The sequence below is a fragment of the Sinocyclocheilus grahami genome, unplaced genomic scaffold, assembly GCF_001515645.1.
Source record: "Sinocyclocheilus grahami isolate Dianchi unplaced genomic scaffold, SAMN03320097.WGS_v1.1 scaffold35.1, whole genome shotgun sequence".
NCBI classification, from domain to species: domain Eukaryota; kingdom Metazoa; phylum Chordata; class Actinopteri; order Cypriniformes; family Cyprinidae; genus Sinocyclocheilus; species Sinocyclocheilus grahami.
The window spans coordinates 1,511,749-1,539,732 of record NW_015505214.1 but is presented as its reverse complement, the minus strand read 5'-3'; the positions used below and the strand labels follow the sequence as shown (position 1 = coordinate 1,539,732).

Here is a 27,984-nt window from a genome sequence, read left to right as displayed (position 1 = left end):
CATTTCTTAAAATAAATCAGTCAATCTGTCAACTGATAATGACTTAAATTTCAGTACGGTAAGTTACTCACACAAAGCAATCGTACTGTATGGTTTCAGAAGACTTAAAATGTAGTGCATGAAATGTATGGACCACTTTATTGAGTTTTTTTGTTCTTTTTGGTGCTTGTCAACTCTTAGATGACGATTTTTTTTGGTTGTACTGTTCTTTAAATTCAGAAAACAATCAGGTTTTTGAACATTGTTAGATGGCCTAATTGATCTGTAGAAAATACTCTCTTCCAAGAAAATTCCTACGCAGGCGCTCCGTCAGACTCAATCACTGATAGCGGCATCATTCGGCTCTTTTCCCCCTTCTGTTTTTCATTTTTCCTCTTTTTAGAGTGTTTCCCCTCACACTTTCATCACTTGTTCTTTTCTTTCTCTCCCACATCTCCGTTCTGTTATTTGCAATGTAATCCAAGCCGTTTCCTGAGACCCCAGCCCCTCCTGTACAGACAGAGGGAGGAGAGAGGTGGAGAGGGGGAGCTCTTTTTCGTTTCTTTTTTTTTTTCAGACAAAATGTTGTGTTTTAGAGCCTTGGTCCGAATAATGACTTCCACATGTGGGCCCTCACTCTATCTCTCAATTCCTCATTCTTTTTCCTTCTTTATTTCTCAATCCTTTACACAAAGAGTGAAAACTTGTGGCTTCTCTCATGTGCATGTTTTTTAGTTTTGTCCTGGGCCTGAAGCCATCCTGAGGATGATTACATTACGGAAGTTCTAAGCGGCCATGCATTATTTTTTTTCCCCTTCTTGTTTTCTCGTGATAACGACTTATTTTCTCGTTATATCGACATAACGAGAGTTGTTTTCTCGTTATAACGACTTAATTTTCTCATTATATCGACTTAATTTTCTCGTTATATATAATGCATGGCCGCTTAGAACTGCCGTATTACATGGATCTACAGTAGATTCTTTTTTTGTTTCTATGCTCTTGGCTTTCTTCCTCATAATCATCTTCCCTAGTTCACACCATTTTAGAATTTCGGTTAAAGAGATAGTTCAGCCAAAAATGAAAATGAATGTCATTATTTAGTCACCATGATGTTGTTCCAAGCCTGTATAATTTTCTTTCTTCTGTAGAACACAAAGGAGGAATGTGCTTGTCATTCTTTTCCATGCAATTTCAATGATCATGGGTTGAAGCTTTCAAGTTAGTGGTCCATACAACTTGTGTGCTATATTCCAATACTTCTGGAGCTACAGTGAAATCTAAACATCCAACCTTGTTCTCCTTTCCTCTTAAAAATAAAGGTTCTAAAAGGGATTTTTGCATTAAGGCAAAAGAAAAAAAAGAAAGAAAGAAAAAAACATTTTGTGCAATGAAAATGTTCCATGGATGTTAAAGGTTCTTCATGGAACCATCAAAGCCATCAATGTGAAGAACATGTCATGTATTTTTAAGACCATCTGCATGTTCATGAGTTTACTAGAGATGTCTGATTGTTCTGATAGTTGTTTTGAATCAGATCTTTTCAATTAATTGGTTGATCTGGTTCACAAAAGTTATCTGAATGATTTGTTCATGAATTGGACTAATCCAGTTCAGTGATTCAATGGTTAACAGATCACTAGATGGGCAGATTATCCATAAATAATAACTTTGTGACAGTTTTGAAGATGAAAATCTCCAGTTCTCCCCATTCATTGTAATTAAATAAAAAAGAGCAATCAGTACAGTCTTAATAATTTCTTATTTTGTGTCCCACAAAAGACAATGTCACATAGGTTTAGACCAACATAAGGGTAGATTATGACAAAACTTATTTGGGACATCAATTTTTAAAAACTCCTAATACAGTTTGTTAACACTGTACTAAATCTTATTAGGATCTTTACTGGCTGTTTCTCAAAACTTTGCCATGTTTGAATGCTAAAAAGGAGCCTAGGCATACTGTCTAGGTAGGTAGCTCAGTAAGACTTAAGATGTCCATTGTCTGTCTCATTTTCTAGGAAAAAGAGAAGAAATACATGCTTCCTCTGGACAACCTGAAGGTGCGAGACATAGAAAAGGGCTTCATGTCCAGCAAACATATCTTTGCCATCTTTAACACAGAGCAGAGGTCAGTTATAGCACTTACACTTCAAAAGAGAAAATGTATTTTCAGAGAATGTTTTTTCAACTTTAAAATGATGTAAAGATCAAACACTCAGAGTACATGCCATATGAAGTAGACTTATATTGTAGACACAGCTAAAGAAGAATTCAACCCCTCTGAGTGTGTGTGCATGTGTGTGAGAGTGTGCGTTCAGCCATTAGCAGACAAGCAATAAACAATCCAGTAAACGGTCTGCACATATTACAACAAAATTTCAGGGCTTTATTGTCCCACTGGGCATTAAAAGGTTGGACAAATAGTAAATAACCAAACATCACTATTAAAGCGTTGGTTCACCCAAAAATTAGCCCATGCTGTACTCACCCTCAAGTCATCCTAGGTGAATATGACTTTCTTCTTTCAGATGAATCCAATCGGAGTTATATTAAAAATTGTCCTGGCTCTTCCAAGCTTTATAATGGCAGTGGGTGGGAGTTTCTGCTCAACAGTCCAAAAGAAGTGCAATGAAGCGCATCCATCCATAATAAAATGTGCCTCACACGGCTTCGGGGGTGAATAAAGGCCTCCTGTAGTGATCCGATGCTTTTTGTAAGAAAAATATCCATATTTAAAATGCTATAAACACTTTTCTCTCACTTCTGCTAGCTGTCGTACATGGAAGCCAGTCCGGGTGGATGACGTAGGACTTATGCATAGCACATGCGCCGGTAATTAGTGACGAACGTGGAAGCGCAGAGGAGAGAACAAAACAAAACACCAGTCACGAATTAGAAGTACAAAACGAGGATTTAAGAAAAATGAATAAATAAGCCCAGAGGAGACTGGTTTTCCTTTGCTAAAGTAAGGAAACTTGGCTTCCTTTGCTCCTGTAAACAAACTCACGAGACTAGCATATCTCAGAGGCGCGTGCACTACGCATAAGTCCTATGTCATCAGCCCGGAACGGCTGTGCAATATGACAGTTAGCGGAAGTGAGAGAAAAGTGTTTATAACGTTTTAAATATAGATATTTTTATACAGGAGGATATACATGAGGCCTTTATTCACCCCTCGGAGCCATGTGGAGCACGTTTTATTATGGATAGATGCGCTTTATTTGACGTCTTGTGGACTGTTGAAAAAAATACCTGCCCACTGCCATTATAAAGCTTGGAAGAGCCAGGACAATTTTGAATATTTAAAAATTTTTAACAACTTCGAATGGATTCGTCTGAAAGAAAAAGGTCATATACACCTAGGATGCCTTGAGGGTAGAGCCCTGCATTTCAGCCCGGGCCTGATGGGCCCCGACTTTTTTACGCCTCTCAGGCCAGGCTTCGGGCCAATTTTCACATCATAGTTCAGACGCGGGCAGGGCCTCGGGCCTGTTTTAGGCTTCTCCTAATTTTTATATTTTAGACATCCATCAATTAGTGATGAAAAATAATTGCCGCGCTGGTGGAAACAACACGAGTCCGTGCTACCGCGACTGTCAAGAGTGGCTTGACGTTGTTTAGTGTCCCGCAGCAGCAGCATGCGTGCCGTCAGCGCAGCTGAAGAGTTCTGCATTCAAATGCAGAAGGGGGGGAAAAAACGAGCTCAGGTAAGGCTCGGGCCGGTAATTCTGATAAGCTGTCGGACATGGGCTGGACTAGGGCCTGAGCGTCTCGGGCCAGAGCAGGGTTAGGGCCTAAATTTGAGGCCCGTGCAGGGTCTACTTGAGGGTGAGTAAATCATGGGCTAATTTTAATTTTTGGGTGAACTAAACCTTTAATATTGTTCATAGGATTGGTAATTTTGGGGGAAAAGTCATTGTCTAGTGCAGGGGTGCCCACATTTTTTTGTGTGATCTACTTTTCAAATGAGAAACTCCCCAAGATCTACCAAGTGATAAATAAAAAGCTTTTGGTGATGTATCTTTATTTTGCATTAATTTAACTATTCATTTTTTTTAAATAAAACATAAACAAGACCACAGGAAAATGCCCAAGGACTGCATATAAACTACTATGGATCCATTCAGAATCACTACACACCAAAATACTAATGAAAAATGAAAACTTTCTTAATGTGTGGAAACCAAGCGGCAACCTCCCTCTCTCTCGTGAATTCTCTGTATACAACTATGTGAATATACTGAACTGTGTTCAAGTAGAAATATGATGTTAGAGTGATCAGTTTGGAGAGAGCGCACATACACGGTTCGTTTGCGCATCAATAATAATGGACTCACACACGCCTAATGAACAACTGTATGTCACTATAATCGTCTTTACCTTGATTATAATCATCACCCATCAAAACTTTACTAACGTGACCCTGGCTTGATTTATCCAGCCGGGAGTTGTAGTTTGTGTATCATATGCTCATACAGCGGTTTTGAGCCACCGTTCAGTCTGTATTTCACAGTGCAATGAGAAACCTGAGCTGCTCCGAAACACAGAATATCACAGAATATGTAGAGAGGTGGTGCTGTTATTTATTTATATGTATTTTTAAATTATTTATCATATTAATCATAAAATTAGTGAATTTACTATATTTTAGTTTTAAGTTATCTCGCGCCCACTAGTTGAGAACCACTGACCTAAAGCATATTTAAATGATGTACCCCCCCCCGGTCTAGTGAATGATGAAATGAGTGAAAAATCCAATAGACTAGGAGAAACAACATCCCAACATCATGGAAATAGGAAATGTAGAAAAGTTATTATTTTAGAGTTATTCTATTAGAGGTATTTTAGAGTAGAATTTGATATTTACTCTCTCTCTCTCTCTCTCTCTCTCTTTCTCTCTCTCTCACACACACACACACACATTCCATTATACAACATCTGGACTAATAATCAGTTAGATCTTTCTTCTCTTTTAATGCTTCTCTGTGCCACAACCAGACTTTTTTCCTCTGTGTATTTTTATTTTCTGGTGCAATATGTTTTCTGATGCAGGGTTTTTCAGAGTTTCAGGTCTGTCACCCCGTGTCTTAACCAAGCTTGATAAATGTTTGATAAAAAGTCTTGATGATTTGATAAAAAGAGTTTATGCTCTATTCAGCTGCGATGAGTGATAGGACATTTTGTCAGTAACTTGGATGTTATTTCTGGATAGCCCGGCCCATGGTGAAATCTCATTGGTCCTAAATCCTCAATCTTGCACCATACAACTGTATCATAATAGTCAAATGTGTTTTTTCTATAGGCTAAAATGCTTTTTCTCATCCCAACTTAATTTTCAGAGATAACTACAAATTCCAAGTCTGGAGTTGGCAAGACATCTAAATAGGGCTGCCACTAATGACTATTTTTATTTTGATTAATCTATCGACTAATTTATCGATTAATCTAAACGATTAATTTCCCACCAAAAATCAACAATTTGACTTAAGAATATTTTATTAAACTATATTTTATTAAACCAAATGAAATCCAAATTTCTATGAAATCCTTTTTTTTAAAGCAAAAGTAAAGTGCAGCATAGAGTGCAAGAAGCAAGTGTCCATCTCATAGTCCAAATCCCTGAAATCAAAGTTCAGTATTATAGTGTAAGAATGACAACATATCCACGTGTTATAGTCTACTAATATTAAAATTATAATCAAAAAACAATTTTTAAAGGAGTATTTACCAGAAATGTTATTGACCATAATTTATTTAGGAGAAAAATGTAAATGTGCAGTATTTCTGAAAAAAAAATAAGAATTTTTTTTTATTATTATTTATTTTTTTATAAAATCAATTAATTGGAGATGCTTTTGATTATTAAAATAGAACTGCATTGCATATAATTATTTAATTAAATTGTAGCGTTTGTGAATTCACAATTATGCTTAATTATGATTTTTAAATGGGTTTAATATGTCATGCAGCCTGGTAATGTGTTTTATGGATTCTCGTCCGTGAAATGCGCCACTTTCGGTATTTTGCCAGTTAGTCGACGCGAGCAAAATGAAGTCGAGGATTTAAAAAAATAGAATAGTCGAATAAAATCGACGACAGCCCTACATCTAAATGTTTTTGAAGTAAGTCTCTTATTCTCACCAAACTTGCAATTTTTCAATCAAAAATACAGTAAAAAATATATATATAAAAAGTAATATTGTGACATTTTTACTTATTTGAATATATTTTATAAATGTTTTTTTCTTGGGATGGCAAAGCTGAATTTTTAGCTTTCAGTGTCAAATGATCCTTCAGAAATCATACTAATATGCTGATTTGGTTCTCAAGAAACATTTCTTATTATTATCAATGTAAAAAAGAACAGTTGTGCTGCTTATTATTTTTATAGAAAGCAATACTTTTTAGGATTCTTTGATTCTTTCAAAAGAACAGCATTTCTTTTCTTTTTTTACTTTGTCAAAGGGATAGTTCACCCAAAAATGAACATTTTGTCATCATGTACTCATGTTGTTAAAAAATCTATATGATTTTCTTTCTTATGTTGAACATAAAAGAAGATATTGTGAAGAATGCTGGTAATCAAACAGTTGAAGGTCCCCATTGGCTTCCATAGTATTTCTTTCCCTGCTATGGAAGTCAATGGGGACCAACAACTGTTTGGTTCTTTAAAATTTTTCAAAATATCTTTTTCATGTTTAACATAAGAAAGAAACTCATACAGGTTTGGACCGACGTGAGGGTAAATTACAACATTTTCATTTTTGGGTGAACTATTCCTTTAATGTCATTATGATCACTTTTTATCAATTTAATGCATCCTCACTGAATAAAAGATTCATTGAAAAATTTTTTAATATTTGTTTCTTATTAAATCTTTTTTTTTTTTACTGACTCCAAACTTTTAAACTGTAGTCAAGATCATTTTATTCTTTATGGTAATTGTGTTTGACACTGTCATAGGGCTAAGATTCACTGCAAAGTCAATTAATGGGCCATCATTGAGCATGTCACACAACCAATCCAAGTTTATTTTGATGAAATAAATCTTGTCTCAGAGGGCAAAATTGTAGCCAAAATTGTCTCAAGGAGAGTGCAGTGAAGTCACATCTGGTGGTCACAGCACACACACACTTACTCACACATCCACATGCCCTTCTACAGGGACATATAACTCCATTTCACATGTACTCCTTTATATTTTCTAACATAAACACACTCTTACCTTCACGGTAATATTTCACAGAGAGCACGACAGGAACAGGGGGCGCAGTAGGACACACTTCTGGCACATTCCTGGCCAGTCTCTACTTCAGTGTCCCTCCCTGCTCTCTTTTTCTCTCCGTCTCTGACATTCTGTCTATAGAAATGCAGCCTCTTTCATCTTCAAGTGCGGGTGTGTCTGGGATTGATTAGCTGCTTAATTGGAGAGATGTTGGTATGCCGCGGTGAACACACACACACAGCTTTGACAGTGTGAGAGGCATGGCAGACTATTGTAAACACACCCAAGGCTGCACCACAATCAATCAGATGCTCTCACACACGCACACACACACACACACACACACACACACACACACATGCATTCATCATTTCAAGCACTCTGTATAAAGATATTCAAGCTCTCACAAACTCCACACTCATTCCCACTCACCAGCAGAAACATACCACCCAGCATTCTGAAAAATCCCCTTTTTTTCCCTCTCTTGCTCTCTTAAACACACACACACACACACACACACACACACACTTTAATGATCTAGTGATTTATACTGTGCCCTTCACACCCACAAACTCCCTAATGTCAGAGCGACCGGTGAACCGGTGAGGTAAATGCCGTTTTGTCACAGCTGTGACACCAGTCTGGCATGGAATGGGAAAAGTGCTCATGAAAAAAGCAGAGCTTTTTCATCCACTTTCTTCCACTTTTTTGTCTGTGTTTGCATTAGTGTTTCATCATTTCAAGCACTCTGTATAAAGATATTCAAGCTCTCACAAACTCCACACTCATTCCCACTCACCAGCAGAAACATACCACCCAGCATTCTGAAAAATCCCCTTTTTTTCCCTCTCTTGCTCTCTTAAACACACACACACACACACTTTAATGATCTAGTGATTTATACTGTGCCCTTCACACCCACAAACTCCCTAATGTCAGAGCGACCGGTGATGTCAGGAGGTAAATGCCGTTTTGTCACAGCTGTGACACCAGTCTGGCATGGAATGGGAAAAGTGCTCATGAAAAAAGCAGAGCTTTTTCATCCACTTTCTTCCACTTTTTTGTCTGTGTTTGCATTAGTGTTCATTGCATCCGGGTTCATATATGATGGCGAGTAGTTATGTGCGGTTCTGGACTCACTCAGTGATTAAAGGAATGTTTTGGATTTAACATAAGCCATGACATCTGAAACGTTGTAACGATTACCGCAGACAATAATTACGACCCGCTCATCAGTTTGTAAAAACAAACAAAAGTAGTTTTTACAGTAATGCATTTACAAAGGAAACCTCTCCCCATAGACACTTGTATTGCATTACAGTATTGCGATTTTTGTTGTTTTCACAAACAATATTTAACCCATAACATTCATTTGAATTTGCATTGTGTTGAAATAGCTAACTAAAATGGAATAAAATAAAAAAAAGCTGAAATAAACTATAATATTAGATAAAAAAATAAAATAAAACATATTAAAAAGCTAAAAAATACCAAAACAATGACTTGGCAACTAGCTGAAATAAAAGTTTGAAGTATTTAAATTACTACAACTAAAACTATATCATTATATATAATGACTAAAATTAAATAAAAATATAAAAATTAATAAAAATCAGAAAAGCACATGGCAAAATTCCTAAAACTTAAACTAAAATTAAAATGAAAACTTAAAAGCTTTAAAAAAAACTAGTAGAAGTGACAAAAAATTACTGAATTACTAAAACTTCAAAATAAAAATAAAAGCTAAAAATAAAATATAATTAACAAAAGACTATAATAGTAAATTATTAATACTGAGATTGCATGCATCTAAGACTTTGGGACAAGATCTAAGCTTCAGTTTGAGATTTTAAAAAAATCCATAATAAGCCCCAGAAACATAGCCAAACATTATTTTTGGATGCGCACAGATTGTTTTGTTGATTTTGTGCATACTCCGTTTTTGAGTCTAAATCCTTTTAAAAGTCAGAGTCGTACTTTGTGGTTTTGGAATGGCAAATAAAGTTCATTACTTTCACAAGCACCGCAGTTATCCTGTCATAAATATCATGAACTACCAATGAATTATGAATCGTTTAACCGGAAAACAATATTCCACACATTACACCGTATTAGGAGGGTCTGCAAAGCAAATGATGTTTGGACGCCTCGATCAGTGTATTGCTTGACGTGTGCAGTCGTATACCTAAACTTTGGGACTAAGTCCTTACGCAAGTGCCTACAAGAAATTATTTCTCAGTTATAGCAATTAGTAGCACTGAGTCATATCTGCGCTTGTAAAAACAGTGTTTTGTAGCTGAGTTTTATGAGATCGAAGCATGTGAGAATGTGGTTGCTTTGGTGTGTGGTTTGTTTCAGTGTGTGCGTGTGTCCAACTTGACCCTGGTCTCAGGTCACGTTCCTGTAGCCATGTTCTTATCAGCCGTAGACTAAATCAAAAACACGTTGTACATTATACTTTAAGCCTCTTACCCCACAGGCACAACAAAGAGAAACAAAAGCCACAAAAAGAGAAAGAAATGAGAGGGAAACAAAAGGAGGAGAGGAACAGCAGAATAATTAGGGGGAATGTGGAACAGATGGAGAGAGACGGGTTCCAGATTCCTGCCTCTCTCTGAGCGAAAAAAAAAGAGGGGGAGAGAGACTGGGTGAAAAGATATGAGACAATAGATGGGAATGGGAACGATGAATAAATAAAGTGAGGTAGGACAAAATCTGGAAAAAAAAGAATGAGATTAGAATCAGATCGGAGAGAGTGAATGGATATTCACGTCAGACTGGGCTGAAGGGGTGGTCTGGGGTTTGTGGTTTTGGACAGATGATATGTGTGAGCGAGAGAGGGTTTTGCCGCACTTGTTTGTGCGAGAGTGTATGTGCTGCCATGGGAACCGGCTAACAACAGATTATTTTCGCCTTAGGAACGTGTATAAGGACTACAGACATCTGGAGTTGGCCTGTGACACTCAGGACGAGGTGGACAGCTGGAAGGCCTCTCTGCTGCGAGCTGGGGTTTACCCAGAGAAAACCACAGTAAGCAAAGGAACCCACTGGCTTCTGTACCTGTACGCTAAACCCTGCAGCCGAAAACTTCTAAATAAAGGTTACAGTTTAAACCAAAAAGGGCTTTATAGCCAGATACCATGTGGATCTTTATAAGCTCCACTCAGAACTTTTATTCCCTACTTCTTTACAAAACCAACAACATGTGCTGGTGCTGTAAAAGAATAGTGTAAAAATGCCCCATTTTTATCAACCCTTCAGTTCCTTTCTTCCGTGGAACACAAAAGGAGACATTCTGAAGAAAGTTCACGCTGCGCTTTTTCATACAATGAAGGCAGACCAGACCAAGAACACTACAAAAAAAGCACCATAGAAGTAGTCCATATGACGTAATTTTCCAACTACGAGTCCAAATATGCCTACTTCCCTACTATATAGACGAAAAAATGTGTATGTGAAGTGAGCAATATGTACGAATTTGTAGTATTTATAAAACAATAGGTGAATAGTACCTGGTTGGCCTACTGCTTTTGGTGAGATTCTGAAGTGCACATCTGATACGACACTTTACTATCCAATGGTATATTCAGTGAAATCCGTTCCTTATCAAATGTAGTAGCTACTTAGTATATGAAATTTTGGGTGCAGCTCTTTTCTTTGCACCATAGTTCTCAAACATAATTTTCATTTACACATATTTAAATTTTAAAATGACTGTTTATGAGACATGAATATGAGATTCTAGCAAATGATAATGATTTTAGTCTGTTCCTCGCACAAGTCTTTTGGTTTCATAAGACTTGAACTATAGCGCACAACACATGGAGCACTTTTATAATGCTTTTTTTGCACGTTCTCATTCTTTTTTATTGCATGTAAAAGAGCAGCATGAACATTATGCCTAAAGTCTTCTTTTATGTTCTGTAAAAGAAAGAAAGCCACAATGGTTTGGAACTACATGAGGATCTAAATGATGACAGAATGTTCACTTTTGAGTGAACTATTGAATCCAGAAAGCAAATAAGCTGATCTGAAGAACCTATAAAAAAGTATCAGTTAGTTTCCAAAGAATCAAATAACCAACATTACTTAACCTTTAAGGGATAGTTCACCCAGAAATGAAAATTCTGTCATCATTTACTTACCTTCATGGCATTCCAAACCAATGAGATTATCATGAATCTTCAAAACATAAAGACAATTTTTAATGTAACCTAATCTATCCTTTCATTGAAAATCCAAATCTAAAACTTTGCTGATTCAAATAGAATAAAATTTCATTACTGCATCGTAAAAGGAATCCATATGAATTGAGTGGTTTAATCCAAGTCCTCTAAAGATAGAGCACATAAAGTATGATAAACAGTAGGTGTACTTGCATGTTTGAGCTTTCGTTGTTCATATTTAATGTTCTTAATATATGTGTGTTGATAAAAGTTTATGTGTGAATAAAAGCCTAAATGTAATCTGTTTATACTGTATAAAGCGATCATGTCTATTGGATTAAACTGCTCGATTCATATGAATTACTTTCATGATGTCTGGTGGAATGAATTTTCATGGTAGGAACAAAAATATCTTCATTTGTGTTTCGAAGATGAACCCAAAAGTACGGGTTTTGAACGCGATGAGTAAATGATGACAGAATTTTAATTTTTGGGTGAAAAATCTCTTTAAGCACTTCAAAGAACCATTGAAGAACCTTTATTTTTAATGTGCACCGGTCTTCACAAGCTGCAGTGTTCTAAGAAACATAAAGTTATTATACGTTCACATAATAACGAGGCTCACATGGAATCTATGCACACGGAGCGTTGCAGAAACCTCTACAGATTCCTGCAGAACTGGAGCGCCTGGCGCTCATAAATGTTTAACACATTTCATATTTTATTGCACACGATTCTACAGATTTTGCCCTAAAATCAGTGAATAAAACGTCTGCTGATTCCATCTAGACCTTCTAATAACTGTGCACTGTAGTTTGGGTAACTCTCGCTCCTGTAGCGTTTCTATGTGTGTGTTTGACTCTGCGGCTGCAGGCTTCATGGTGGCTGTGCTCTGGGTTCAGGAGCTCTGCTGCATTCCTCAGCTCTTGTGTCACACCATGGAGGATCAGCAAAGGAGGGGGCTTTGAGCTCTGTTTCTAATCAGCTCCTTTGCCTTTTTTCTTCATGCACCCCTCCATCCCCTTCTTTCTGTCTTTATGTATGCTTTGGAGCAACATGTTGAGTGATGTAACAGTCCTCTGTCAGGGTTCCCCATAATTCGCTGTGACAGAAGTCTACCACACCCCCAATGAAGTAAAACTCATTTTTTCCTTGCTTCTTGTCCCCCCCCCAAACATCTCTTTTCCAGCTTGGTTCACTTTATATATGTGCACTCATTGCCCTCGGAAACATCTTTGTCATCCCCCAATATTGACAGTACATTTCCTATCCAGGTTTGCCCACATCTTCCTCTGTCTTTTTTCTGATTGGTCAGGTGGATGGAGAGGGTTCAGGCCAGGCAGAGAGCTTCTCCATGGACCCTCAGCTAGAGCGTCAGGTCGAGACCATTCGCAACCTGGTTGACTCGTACATGAGCATCGTCTACAAAAGCATCCGAGACCTGATGCCCAAGACCATCATGCACCTCGTCATCAACAATGTAATAAAAATAAATAAAAATCAAACCAGTAAAACTTTTTTATGTAAGATGCAGAGATATGTATTCATTCATACATTTATATAAAAATGAACCATATCATGTTAACATTAGGTTTCCGCAGCAGGGACATTTGTTTTACATTAGTATTTTATTTACATTATTTATTACGTTATTATATTATTTATTAATCTTGGCAACCAATTTACTTCACAATTTTAAAGCTTTATAATAAGTTTACCTCAAGATGTTATAAAAATATTATACTTCCACACACTATAAATTGTTAAATTATGCAAATATCTAAGTATAGTAAACTATACATTTAAAGTATATACTTCTATAATATATTTAGATATTTGAGAATTGTTTTGTACTTGAATTGTAAAAGAAATAGTTTTTAAAATCTAGGTTAGGTTCGTATGAAAATGTGTAATTCTCAGACCTTTGCTCAGAAAGAAAATCATATTTAAAGGCAGTATTGCGCAAATATATTGGCATATTTCTAAATATTTTTTTAACTCGACAGTGTTTGGACACCATGGAAAAATTTCTGGTCAGTTTTCAATGTAATTAATTTTACCATCTTTTTGGCCCAATCCATTTATGTTTCAAAATCAATTCCAGAATAGTTTCACTGTGATTTTATACTGACTTAAGGACTTTTAAATTTATACATTTTAATAACACAACAGAACAAGCTGCAACGCAACAGAAACAAGTCGCAACACAATGGAAACAAGCCACAACACAATGAAATTAGCACAACACAACAAAATGAGTCCTATGCGTTGTGCTGTGGCGATTTTGTTGTGTTGTGGAAATTCCGTTGTGTTGTGCACTACTGTGCCACACATATTTTTGCACATATTTGTGTGGATGATGTGTGAGTAGTTCACTATTCGGCTAGTCTTGTGATCTAAACATTGAATCCACATTGAAAGAGAGAATATGACTAGATAGAGAATATATGTGTCATCATCTCACTGTATATAATTTCAAGTCCTGTTCCTTTTTTAATGTGGAAACTATGTTCTCCACCCATAGGTAGAGGAGTTTATCCACTCTGAGTTGCTGGCTCAGTTGTACTCTTCAGGAGATCAGTACTCTCTGATGGATGAGTCTCCTGAACAGGCCCTGCGCAGAGAGGAGGTGCTGTGTACCCACGCCGCCCTGAAGGAGGCACTAAACATAATCACTGACATCTCCACTTCTACCATCTCCACTCCGTTGCCACCCCCAGTAGATAGCTCTTGGCTCCATAGTGGCTCGCTACACCGAAGGTACCTCACATCTCCACTTCCTGTTCAAGGTGTCTTCATCATCACTCCACCTCATCCAGCAGTGCTGTTCTTTACTTGACCCTTAGAATTTAATCTGTACTCCGGCACATAATTTATGGTGGACCGTTGGCACTCACATGGACTGAATCAATAGGATTTCTAGAAATATCATGGAATTTTCATGGTGTTTTCCAGGCCTAGGAAAAACTGATTGAGATTAATAACAAATTAAAAGTCATGGAAAATGGATTTTTATAGAGCTTCATACTCTTGTGTAGAGTGTTGTCAGATGCGAGCGAGTCGTTCTATGGGGGCGGTTCTTTTCAATGAATCGTTGAACCAGTTCACGTCAGTCTGAATCATTTCTTAGTGAATCATTCTGAATAAAAATTATTCTTTAAAATCCTTATCCAGTAACCACAAGTGACTGCAAATAAAAATAACTTGTAATGGAAATGTTATGGCCCACCCAAACAGCTAATGCATCCCTCATTTTCATTCTCTCTCAGGTTTCCTCCAGGTTATAGTGTCCCTAAGAAGCATCCTGCTCCGCCTGCTCCTTCGTTACCAGTTCACTTGGACGCTCCTGCCCCACCGGTCTCCAACAGCACAGACACCACCAACACTACCAGCCGCCTCAAACGAGTCCCTCCTAGTGTTCCCAGGTAAAAATTCACCCATTAACCCATTTGTTCTGAAGGCACACTAGCAGCGTCAGACCATGGCTTGTTCCATTTCAACAAACCTAATTTCTGCACAACAAGATTCATCAACCGATGTTTATCTTCAGTAGGAAAGGGATTTCACGTGTGATCCCTCTATCAACAACACAGCTGAATAAACTTTTGATTAATAAAGTACCCAGTGACTAGAGGGCTTGAATCAGGTGCACTGAAATAGGCTGAATATTTAAAACAAACCCAGTGACCCGTAACTTCGCATTTTTAAACAGTATTTCAACAGTTTTCCAAACTTGAAAGTTGTGGTGGACTTGTGGTTTCCCCTTTCCCAGGTTCCAAACTTCCGTGAATCCAAGGTGTTGCAAACTGGCATATTGGCTGTTTATTAGTACCTATTAGTAGAGCTGCTCCCCACAAAACTGAACAAACTGGACAGGGCGCTACCATTGTCTCCCGAGACAGACGGATGCCTACTACTACTTATGAAGCATATATTAATGCCTTATTGACCATATTTTAGATCCCTTAATCCCACCACATACCTAAACTTAACAACTACCTTACTAACTATTAATAAGCAGGTAATTGAGGCAAAAATCATAGATAATAATTAGTTAATACTGAGAATTGGTCCCCAAATTAAAGTGTGGCTGCAAAATTTTGTTTGCATAAAAGGTCCATTGTGTGGTGTACAGCATGAGGCACTGCTCACACAGAAATTACTTTCAAACCAAGCAGCTTTTAGTCATTCAGTGTGATGTGACTACAATCCGTAAAAAAATGGGAAAAGTACTGGCAGCTCATTACCCGGACTTTGTATCGTAATTAAAAAAAACACAAATTTTCTGTTAATTGAAGGTTAGCCCAGAGTAAAAAAACAGGACTTTTTCTGTTTTAATGGTGCATCTATATATATGGAAAAAAAACATGTAAAGCGAATAAATCCAGCACAATATACAAATTGAACATGGTTTATTTTTACTTCATGTAAACATTCTTAAAAATGCATTCAATGACTTTTGTTTGCCTTAAATTGGTTAGGACAAAACAATTTCATCAATCAATTACTCAATCAAATAAATTAATTTAACAATGTGTCAAACACTGAAAAATGCCTGTATTGTGGAAGAAAATTTAGCTTTAAACAGTAACAAACAGAATTAGAAAAATAAATCATGAGCACTCGTACAATACTGGTGTTGCACCAAACAGTGGTCACAAAAAAAATCCTATAAGAGAACACAATATTGTTTATAGGGATAATTCTGTCATCAATTGCTCATCCTCATACCATTTCAAACCCATAAGACTTAGCCTACGCAACTACCACTTTCAAGGTCCGGAAAGGTATAAAGACATCAATAAAGTATGTGACTCCAGTGGCCTAACATCAATTTTAAGAAGTGATGCAAATTATTTGTGTGGAAGAAAACAAAATCAAATTATGTCTTTTTTCTCACAATATGTAGATCTCAGACACATTCACAATGCATACATGTTGAGTTGACATGAGAGCAGATTTTCTGACAATACAACCCATCCCAGAAGCCTTGCACTTGTTACAAGCAGAGGAAAAGGGACACAGGTAATTGAGGCAAAAATCATAGATAATAATTAGTTAATACTGAGAATTGGTCCCCAAATTAAAGTGTGGCTGCAAAATTTTGTTTGCATAAAAGGTCCATTGTGTGGTGTACAGCATGAGGCACTGCTCACACAGAAATTACTTTCAAACCAAGCAGCTTTTAGTCATTCAGTGTGATGTGACTACAATCCGTAAAAAAATGGGAAAAGTACTGGCAGCTCATTACCCGGACTTTGTATCGTAATTAAAAAAAACACAAATTTTCTGTTAATTGAAGGTTAGCCCAGAGTAAAAAAACAGGACTTTTTCTGTTTTAATGGTGCATCTATATATATGGAAAAAAAACATGTAAAGCGAATAAATCCAGCACAATATACAAATTGAACATGGTTTATTTTTACTTCATGTAAACATTCTTAAAAATGCATTCAATGACTTTTGTTTGCCTTAAATTGGTTAGGACAAAACAATTTCATCAATCAATTACTCAATCAAATAAATTAATTTAACAATGTGTCAAACACTGAAAAATGCCTGTATTGTGGAAGAAAATTTAGCTTTAAACAGTAACAAACAGAATTAGAAAAATAAATCATGAGCACTCGTACAATACTGGTGTTGCACCAAACAGTGGTCACAAAAAAAATCCTATAAGAGAACACAATATTGTTTATAGGGATAATTCTGTCATCAATTGCTCATCCTCATACCATTTCAAACCCATAAGACTTAGCCTACGCAACTACCACTTTCAAGGTCCGGAAAGGTATAAAGACATCAATAAAGTATGTGACTCCAGTGGCCTAACATCAATTTTAAGAAGTGATGCAAATTATTTGTGTGGAAGAAAACAAAATCAAATTATGTCTTTTTTCTCACAATATGTAGATCTCAGACACATTCACAATGCATACATGTTGAGTTGACATGAGAGCAGATTTTCTGACAATACAACCCATCCCAGAAGCCTTGCACTTGTTACAAGCAGAGGAAAAGGGACACTGTATGCAAGCCTCATGTATTAAAGGTCCTGTTTTTTGTTTTTTTGCAATTGTGCTCACATTGGTGCCTTTTTAAAAATGGTGTCAACAACACACAAGCACTGTGGTTCTCTCGTGAACATGTGCTGGATCTACAATCTATGCTGAAGTGAAAATATATTGTGAGCAAAGCACTCATGTTGCTGCTTAAAATTGATGTTAGGCCACTGGAGTCACATACTTTAATGATGTCTTTATACCTTTCTGGACCTTGAAAGTGGTAGTTGCGTAGGCTGTACACACAAGCACTGTGGTTCTCTCGTGAACATGTGCTGGATCTACAATCTATGCTGAAGTGAAAATATATTGTGAGCAAAGCACTCATGTTGCTTCTTAAAATTGATGTTAGGCCACTGGAGTCACATACTTTAATGATGTCTTTATACCTTTCTGGACCTTGAAAGTGGTGTTGCGTAGGCTGTCAATGGAGGGACAGAAAGCACCCAGATTTCATTAAAATGATCTTCATTTGTGTTCTAAAAATTAAAGAAAGTTTTACAGGTTTGGAACAACATGAGGGTGAGTAATTAACAGAATTTTCATATAATATTTTGGTGAACTCTCTCTTTAAGTTAGATTACTAACCTGTAATTCATGCTAAATTATCTAAGTGTTAAACCTCAATTGGCATGATTCTGCAACAAAGCTTTCTTGTACAGCATTTGAAAATATGGAACAAAGATTTGTTCACTCATGCTTGACATTTCAATGTGAAACTAAGAAAAATATACAATTTGAAGTAGGAGCATGTGAGACGCAGGGCTCCAAGGGTTTGTGCACTCTTAGTATACCTCTCACCATGTGCCAGTTTGAGGAAACTACTGAACACAGCCTCCAGGTTTTTCCCCCCGCTTTATCTGCATGTTTAGTCCAAGTTCCATTTTGAGATTTGAAAAAAGCTCAAATATTATATGGATTTTCCAAGTTGTTCATGCAAGAGTCTTAGAGGAATGCGTAGCCACTTGGTTCCCTTCATCTCAACCCTCGTTCAGGATTTCCTCACAGGAAAATTCTAAAAGATGGATATGACAAAAAATGAAATTAATGAAACTGAACAGAGTAACATGCAGGTTGGAGATGGAAAAGCAATCATACAGTATTTTAAGTTCATTAACAGGGCCGCTGCTGGCCAAATGGGTGCCCTAAGCAGAATTGTATTATTGTGCCCCCTCCCTCAAATATTATGGAAGTAAAAAACACTACTATAGGGGTCAAAATAGAACTTTAATAAAATATAAAAGTAAATAAATAAATTGTAATTAAATTGTATTATTTACAAATTACAATTGTGGAAATTTGTTGAAGAAATTATAGAGGCTGTAGCATTTCTATCACAAAAAGGTGACCAAAATGTGAAGATTAAGTGGATATTTGAATTAAATGTTTGGTCAATATTAAACAAGGATTTAATCTTCCTGTAAGTATAACAACAGGAATTACCAGGCCTTTGGCTCCCTTTGCAGGCATTTGTAAAGGCATGTAGGCCTAATGTAGCCTACATAAATTGTTAAATACATTATGTATTTTAACAGTGTTATTCAATCAATCATTATTGTCTCATTGTTTTTATATAATGCATTTTAAGTCATTTTAAAGGCTGTTGTTCGCTTAGGTCTGTTTTTATAACCACAAAAAAAATAAAATTATATATATATATATATATATATCTTAATACTTATTTGTAAACTATTATTTGAAGTAGCAAAACCATGGTTAAAGGGATAGTTCACCCAAAAATGAAAATCTGATATTTATCTGCTTACCCCCGGGGCATCCAAGATGTAGGTGACTTTGTTTCTTCAGTAGAACACAAATGAAGATTTTTAACACAAACCGTTGCAGTCTGTCAGTCCTACAATGTCAGTGGATGAGAATCACGGCTTTGAGAGCCAAAAAAACATACACAAACAAAACCAAATTAAACCCTGCGGCTCGTGACGATACATTGATGTGTAAAGACACAAAACGATCGGTCTGTGCAAGAAACTGAACAGTATTTATATAGTTTTTTTTACCTCTGATTCACGCAATGTCCGAACTGTCCTGAGCGCTCTGGGTATTTGTAGCTCACAACCGCAACAGGGGAGGAGATGTGGTCATTAACTTCTTGAACAACAGCGATCTTGAACTGCACATCACCATAAACAAAAAAAAGACATTACAAAATTACCATATACATAATGACAACCAGCTTTGAACGTGCCTTTGAAGGTGTGTTCAGCAACCAACTTCACGTTGTTGTAAAAGTCAACAGAATAAATGACTATTTTCTTTTCAATATTTAGCACTAATGTTAAATAAAAACTGTTAATAAAACAGAATACAAACCCACTTGATTGCCTTCATCTCAACCCTCTTTCAGGATTTCTTCACAGGAAAACTCTAAAAGAAATGGATATGACAAAAAATTTAATGAAAGAAACTGAACTACAGAGTAACATGGTGGTTGGAGATGGAAAAGCAATCATACAGTATTTTAAGTTCATTAAATCAACTGCTATCCCTAATACTTTCCAATTCAAACAATTGTTTATAAATTGCTTAACTTACATTTCCAATGGTCTTCATTTGCATCGGTCACATGAGCTTGTCAGATCAACTATGTCTTACAATATATTTCATTATTTTCAACTAAATAAACAGCAACACAACCAAATGCTTTATACACATTTCATAACATATGTGTTGCTTACTTCTGTATGAATTCCAGCATAAGTGCCATCTCCCCTGGGTATTTGTAGCTCACACCCGCAACAGGGGAGTAGATGTGGTCATTAACTTCTACAGCGATCTTGAACTGTCCATCACCATAAACAAAAAAGACATTACAAAATTACCATATACATAACGACAAGCAGCTTTGAACACAACTTTGAAGCTGTGTTCAGCAACCAACTTCTTTTCAATATTTAACACTAATGTTAAATAAAAACTGTTAATAAAACAGAATACAATCCCATGATAAGAATGCAGGGGTGCTTGAGATTCACAGTACAGCAGCAATTACGTCCTGTCGTTAGAAAGAAAACAAAAACACTATGAATGTCATGAACTGCTGTCCCTTTAAAACACGACGCATATCTGACACACATCCGATCTACTCACGTCTTTACGGTCAATTATTTTAGACTGTGCTGTTTACGAGGTCACTCGCCAACAACGGTCATTTTTGGCATAATGTCGTGTGCATTTGTCCATTACAACTTAATGCGCTGCTGGCGCGCTGTCTGATGTCTGATTCATCGGATGCCTGTGTTCACAGCCGCTTGACAGACAGCCTGCTAGTAACATTACCGAATTGATTTCTCTTTTGCATGTTATGGTCCTTGTGTGTGTAAAACAAGACAATAAAAGGTCTAAACTTACCTCATTTGGCAGAAAGTGTGATAGTGTTATCCTTGAAGAATTCGCGATGCCATACAGTGGGGAAAAAAAGTATTTAGTCAGCCACCAATTGTGCAAGTTCTTAAGGCATCAAACTAACTACGTTAGTACTGCGCTTCAGATTTATCACAACTGCTTCTCTTCAGTAATGACAGATGCTTGAAACGATATGATCAGCACTAAATACTGCGCATCAACAACAATTAAAAGTTAATAAACAATTAAAAGAGTAACCTCCGTAAGTAAGATGTGTGACGATAAGCAGAAAATGTTGAATGTGACGGCATTCATTTGCCAAACAAGCCAGACCTTAACTAAATTTATGTTACGTCAACAATTTATGTGACATTTAACAACATAGTTTATAATTTACCATGGAAGTGTAGAAACAGGTTCCCCAAATTCGAAAGCCGACTTTAAAATTAAACTTTGACCGAGAAGATCTCCGTGAATAATGGCGCCTGCTCTTTCACTGTTTTCACGCCGATAAGCGACCAAAGTTCTCGCTCCCACAATGCAAAGCGTAATTCAAAAATACGGGAAAACACATGTAAAAACCAAAAACGGAAAAATTACTTTAAATAGTACGGTATATTGTACTGTATATTGACAGTTTTTTCTTACAGTGTAGCTTTAACATGAGCGCAATCTTCATGGGGAACTTTTTCGCCCCCAAGCATGACTGATTGTGCAGATTCCTATAAGATTGACTGGATTTTACCCACACAAATTTGCCAAGCAGCAGTAAATGTGACTGCACCTTAATACAGAGAGAACGCTATCCGTTAGCATTCCTATCCATCTCAAAGGCAGTTCCTTGGCAGGCATAGGTCCCCATGGAAGTATATGATTTGAAATGTGCCATATTTCCTCATCGAACCACAGAAACTTTTAACTTTTAATGCAAAATGAAGAGCAAAAGATTGTAAAGCCCAAAGTATACCTCAGTTTTGACTCATTCGCTTGGTGTATATACAGTATGTACAGCTGAATGCATAGCCTTTAAAAGTATAGGCTACTCCATTTAAAGGGATAGTTCACCCAAAAATGCCCCATTAATTACTCACCCTCATGTCGTTCCAAACCCGTAAGAACTTTGTTCATCTTCGGAACACCAATTAAGATATTTTTTATGAAATCTGAGAGCTTTCTGACCCTGCATATACAGCAACGGAACTACCACGTTCAAGGCCCAGAAAGGTAGTAAGGACATTATTAAAGTAGTCCATGTAACATCAGTGGTTCAACCGCAATTTTATGTAGCTACGAGAATACTTTTTGTATGCAAAGAAAACAAAATAACTACTTTATTCAACAATTTAATCTCTTCCGTGTCAGTCTTCGCCATGCGTTCACGAGAGTACCACGACACATGCACTGCGCCTTGTTTGCCATCAGAGGAATACATATGCATGCGTTGTGGAACTGTCAAGAGCGCACGTCGAAGATTGATACAGAAGAGATGAAATTGTTGAATAAATTGTTGTTGTTTTTCCGCACAAAAAGTGGTGTCGTAAAAATTTGAGTTGAACCACTGATGTCACACGGACAATTTTAACGATGTCCTTGCTACATTTCTGGGCCTTGAACGTGGTAGTTCCATTGCTGTCTATGTAGGGTCAGAGAGCTCTCAGACTTTATCAAAAAATATCTTAATTTGTGTTCTGAAGATGAACGAAGGTCTTACGGGTTTGGAACGACATGAGGGTGAGTAATTAATAACAAAATATTCATTTTTGGATGAACTGTCCCTTTAATAGTGTGCACAAACACAGGTGCTCGACACAAACACACTAAAAAGTTGTATCCTTTGTTAAGAAGTTATGAGCAATTAAAAATGTCTCAGTACTAGTTTAAACCAGAGTTGTATCTCTGAACTCCCTCCCACAAGCACTCATCAACACGGCCGTCTATAGTTGTTGCCATCTCCAGCAGTTCGTTGTAACTCTCTGTCATCTCTATCTTTTTTGACTGTTAAATCTGGCTGTGTGTGTACAGTTTGTGCGTACTCTGCTGATGATGAAATTTACGTCATGCATACACATAAAAACTGAAGTATACTTTGTGTTTAAATAATTTATTTTGGTTGCACAAGCCTGTCATCTCATAATCGGGCTGAATGTGCAAAACTTTTCCTGGCAAAGTTTTATTTCTATTCATCAGAATGTATTTAAACTAAATTGTACATTTACAGTTATAACTTATGATCAATATTAAATTTGTATTCACACACCCCCAAATCAGAATGTCAGAAAGTGCACAGTTGCAACAAAACCCTTAAGTTAAGAAAGCTTTTAGTTATAATTATAAGTTATTATCACTAAGGGTTTTTGTTGCTGCAACCGGCTGCAGAGTTTCCCACTGGTAATTATGGCATTGTGGTGGCGTTCATGTGCATTCGTCTCATAAATATGATCATTCCAGAATGACTTTATGGCAGCATATGATTGTTAAAAAACAATTTAAGATCTGCTAGTTCTGCTATCCTTCCCAAATGTTGGGATTTATGCTCGTAGTGAACACGACTAATAGGACTTTCAGTGTCCAGAGAGCAAGGCTTGTTCTTGGATCCGTGTTTAGGATTAGTCTCAAAGCGGTGCACTCAGAGACCAGAACTCTTCGTGAAATATACGCATACCTAACTTCACATGCATGAAAGATGAGACCACGTGCTCACTGGTCCCAAAACTACAGCACTAGATCACAGACACTGCTGTCTCCATGCACCATGAACATATGGTCTTGAGTGTAAAGGAAAAAGAAACTTGAACTTGAACAGATGTCATTGCTCAATCACACAGGCAAGCTTATTTACATTTGAAGGCTTTTAAAAATCATGCACATTTTCAAGGAGCAGTTAAAGTATGCACTGCGAGCAAATCTCACACAAATGGTCAAGAAATTTCAAAATCGTATATATTTCACACACCTAGAAAGATATAGTAAATTTACACGTCATGCTAATGATTGTGTGCTTTTTGTATTGCCTTTGATTTTAATACACAAAAATCATGGTGTCTGGATGATTTAAATTGTATTACAGCTATGAGATTTTGTTTCTTTTTTCATTTGCATAATATTTTTTTTTTTAAATGTAATACATAAATGAAATATTGATATTAAATTTCTATTAGTATAATATATATATATTACTTATAGAATATAATATATTTTATTGCAATTTTAACAGTTTTTTAATTAAAATTATATTTTTTATAATTGTTTATAAATGTATAATTTTATATATTTATATATTACAAGATTTGATATTATAAGATTACAATATTTGATGTATTGTTTAGAACTCTCAATAAGTTGTAATAATTCATACAAATCTTGATGCTAAAAATAGGGTTTTGCTTCCTTTTTGCACAAGGTAAAATTTGTTTCTGTGGATTTTGGTGGGGAATATGATCTGGACGTTTATTAGCGAGTCTCACACGTGACTTGAGATGGGTGGAGGTCTTGTTGAAAATGTGTTTTTCATATTTAATTCCCCAGTTTGAGTGCAGACAGTCCCTATTCTCTTCCTCTCTTTCTAGCTAGTTTGAATGTCAAGAGTCCAATCACATGAAGGCTTCTCATATGTTTTACAGTTCTTTGATTATTGTGTTTTATGGATATCTGGTATGTTTTGTATTTCATTTGAACAAGAATAAACCAAACCAGAAGCATGACTTCATTAAAGGAGCGCTGAGGGTTACGGTCAACTTCCTGTTCAAACCGTCATATCAGTATTCACAAATCTTTTCCTTTTCGTATCTTTTCCTTCTTTCAACACTCTCTTCGGTTTTTCCCTCGTGATTGTTCCTTTTCTCGCTCTCTCATTCCTTACCTTCACTTTTTGGCCCATTTTCCCGTCTTTTCTGCCTAATTTCCTTTGTGTTCAGAAACGGTGCTGTTTGGACCTCCACCCTTTTTCTCCTGCTTTTTCTCTCTCTCTTTCTCCCCCCGTCGCCCCTTTCTCTAGTTCTCCCACTCACTTTTTCACATTTCCTCTCACCATCAGTCATCCCAACTCTCCAACTTTCCCTCTCTTTCCTTCCACCCCATTCCCCTTGTCTTTTTTTCTCCTTCACTTTTTGCAGAACTCATTTGAACCTTTTCACAGTCCTGCTGTTGTCTTCAGCGTGACCCCGACCAGAGCAGGCCTGACTGAATCTGAAGACCTAGGCAGCATTTCTGGGCACTAAAATGGCAGTTCTGAGATGCCGCCAGCATCTCATCAAGCAACGTTCCTCTCTTGCACCTCATCCACTCCTCCAATTACACATTCTTTTACTTTTAACTTTCTTTCTGTCTTCCAGTAAACCCCTGGCATTTCCAGGCTGCTAGATCTCATATGTTTCCTTAAGCGTTGTTTTGCTTTTCTTTCCGTCGTCTCCGTCCTTTCTTTTTCTTTCTGTGAAACCGCAGTCCTGCACTCGCCGCAGCACAGGAAAAATAAAAGCCACTCTCTTCTCTTTCCCATCCCAGAGAACTACTCGCTCTGCCAGCTCCATTAGAGAGTGAGATTCCTGCGTCTCCACAGGGATCTTTCCAGGACCAACTCTGCAGGAATGCTGGACTCATATTCCCATTACACACACTCACACATACACACATTCAAGACGTCCCGACACCGTAGCTTGTGATTGTAACCTGGTCAGCGCACAATAATGAGCTCTTTTGGGCCTAATTAAAGGTGATGTGTCACTTTTACAATGTTAGAATACTTCTATTCGAGCCTAAGATGTGGAGACGAAGATTTCCCTAAAACATTGTCACAGTGGCGCTGTCAAAATTTTGCTCTGTTCATTTGAGCATCCTGACCAGAACAGCACAGAAACATTAGCTTAACCAATTACGTGTGTTTGTGATGGGACTTTTCTGAAATCACAAACTTTAGTTTTAAGAACTGCTAGTAATTACTGCTTTGGAAAATTCTTAAAAAACTGTAACACTTTATGGTAAGTCAAAATGAGTTCATGCAGTAGGTATCACAACTAAACAAACAACAACTGCTATTCTAGGTTAATGTTAATTTGTAAATAAACCATCGTATATTGTTAAAATGTATATGCCACATTTCAAACGTCTGGGGACAGTACGATTTTTTTTTATAGTAAGTCTCTTATGCCCACCAAGCCTGCAGTTATTTGATTACAAATACTGTATAAACAGTAATATTGTGAAATATTGTTACAGTTTAAAATATCTGGTTTCTATGTGAATATATTTTAAAATGTAATTTATTCCTGTGATGCAAAGCTGAATTTTCAGCATCATTACTTTAGGCTTTAGTGTCACATGATCCATCAGAAAACATTCTAATATGTTGATTTGCTACTCGACAAACGTTTATTGTTTATTATTATCAGTGTTGAAAACACTGCGCTGTTTAATGTATTTCTGGAAATGTTGATACCTATATTTTAGATTCAAGAGAACAGTATTTATTTGAAACAGAAATCTTTTGTGACATTATAAATGTATTTTCTGTCACTTTTGATCAACTTAATGCATCCTTGATGAATAATAGTAATAATTTCTTTCTGACCCCAAACTTTTGAATGGTAGCGAATGTAAAACTACCCTAAATTAATAAATGATGTAAATATATTGTGAATTGTTAGTTCATGATAACTATACATTAAGAAATGTTAACAAATTGAACTTTAATGTAAAGTATCACAAAAAAAAAATTCTGGATATTTTCACAATTATGGGTTTACATTAAGAGTTCTTTTGTTTTTTGTTGTTTAGATTTTTGTGTATGACTCACAGCAAATCGGCAGGGTTTGGTATTTATTTGTAGCCCATTTAAAGAAAAATCTTTTTTTGTGTTCTTCTCAGTCCTGTTGATCTGATCTGGCCATTTGAGTTAATTTTGCTTTAATTTGCCCAAAACAAAACACACTCGCAGGCAATTGTAAACATATGCAGATTGCAGACATCTGAAGCAGAGCAGTTTATGGGAGATTGTTGTTATTTCCATTAGCTGTGAGCTATGACCTATGGCAGTCTGTTCTGACAGCTCAGGCTATGTGTAATGTGTTGCAGGAGACAGCCACCGGCGGTGCCCACTCAACAGCCCCACTGAGACACGAATGCCCACCTGTGAGAGAAAAAGCACCAACGACAAGAACTGCTTGAATTTTCATTAAGAAGACCGCAAAGAATCTTACACACAGCGAAAAACTATCAAAACAGATTTCGGTGTAGCAAAACTGATCTCCAGATGGTCTTTTTGCTCACCGAATCTGCTTTTTGAGCACTGTGCTGAGGTTTGTTCCTGTTTTGTACATATGTTGATGTTTGCAATGTTGAGTTCAGCTCTTTATCAGGCTTAAATAAAAAGCATTTTGGGATTTTGTAAATACTGTGTGCTTAAGAAGTCCAACAGTTTCCTGTAGTTAGTGGGGTTTACTACAGCAAGCATCACTGTTATAATTGCTCACGGTTAGTGACTGCTATCTGAACCAACCCCTAATCCTGAGTTTAAAACTTCAGCGTGCAATTTCTCACACTGGTTGTGCTACGAACATGATTTATATCTGAAATCATGCAGCTTGTAAAGCTGTACTCTCGTTTTCAGAAAATGTGAAAAAAAACCATTATTGTTAATCTTATTTTGCCAAACATAACTTCATTCATTTATAAAAAAGTATACAATTTACAAGACGCTCTTTTTGCACAGAATGCTTTAATTTGGCAACTTTATTGCAGTGTCACACAGACTGTTTATATAAGCTGTTATTCTGTTAGTTATAAATGATACTACAGAAAAGCCAACAAAGGCTTATTATATTCTATCAGTTGAACACTGGCAGAAATGTCCTGCTGCTATGCCGTTCTACATGAACAACAATTAAAGCTGCAGAAATACCTGGGACTGACTGACATCTTGTGGGCAACAGCTTGTCCAGAACAGTTTCGACCCTGGCAAATTTTCTATCACCTCCATTGAAATAAAAAAAGGGCTTGTAATATCAATTTATAGAAATTCTGCTACTGGGAAAATGAAAAATAAAAATAAAAAATTATATATATATATATATATATATATATATATTAGTGCTGTGAAACGATTAGTTGTGATTAATCGCATCCAAAATAAATGTATTTGTTTACATAAATATGTATGTGTACTGTGTATATTTATTATGTATATAAATACACA

At 36.5% G+C, this 27,984-nt stretch overlaps 1 protein-coding gene across 1 annotated transcript in view; it reads left to right on the top strand.

Moving 5' to 3' along the window:
* Positions 1 to 27,386, top strand: part of dnm3a (dynamin 3a) — a 50,447-nt gene extending 23,061 nt beyond the window's left edge. The window contains exons 16-21 of the mRNA XM_016267045.1: positions 2,001 to 2,110; positions 10,126 to 10,237; positions 12,689 to 12,853; positions 13,898 to 14,133; positions 14,643 to 14,798; positions 26,865 to 27,386. Coding sequence (XP_016122531.1) covers positions 2,001 to 2,110; positions 10,126 to 10,237; positions 12,689 to 12,853; positions 13,898 to 14,133; positions 14,643 to 14,798; positions 26,865 to 26,904 — 819 coding nt within the window. The 3' untranslated portion in view covers positions 26,905 to 27,386. The remainder of the gene's footprint in view (positions 1 to 2,000; positions 2,111 to 10,125; positions 10,238 to 12,688; positions 12,854 to 13,897; positions 14,134 to 14,642; positions 14,799 to 26,864) is intronic.
* The last annotated feature ends 598 nt before the right edge of the window (positions 27,387 to 27,984 follow it).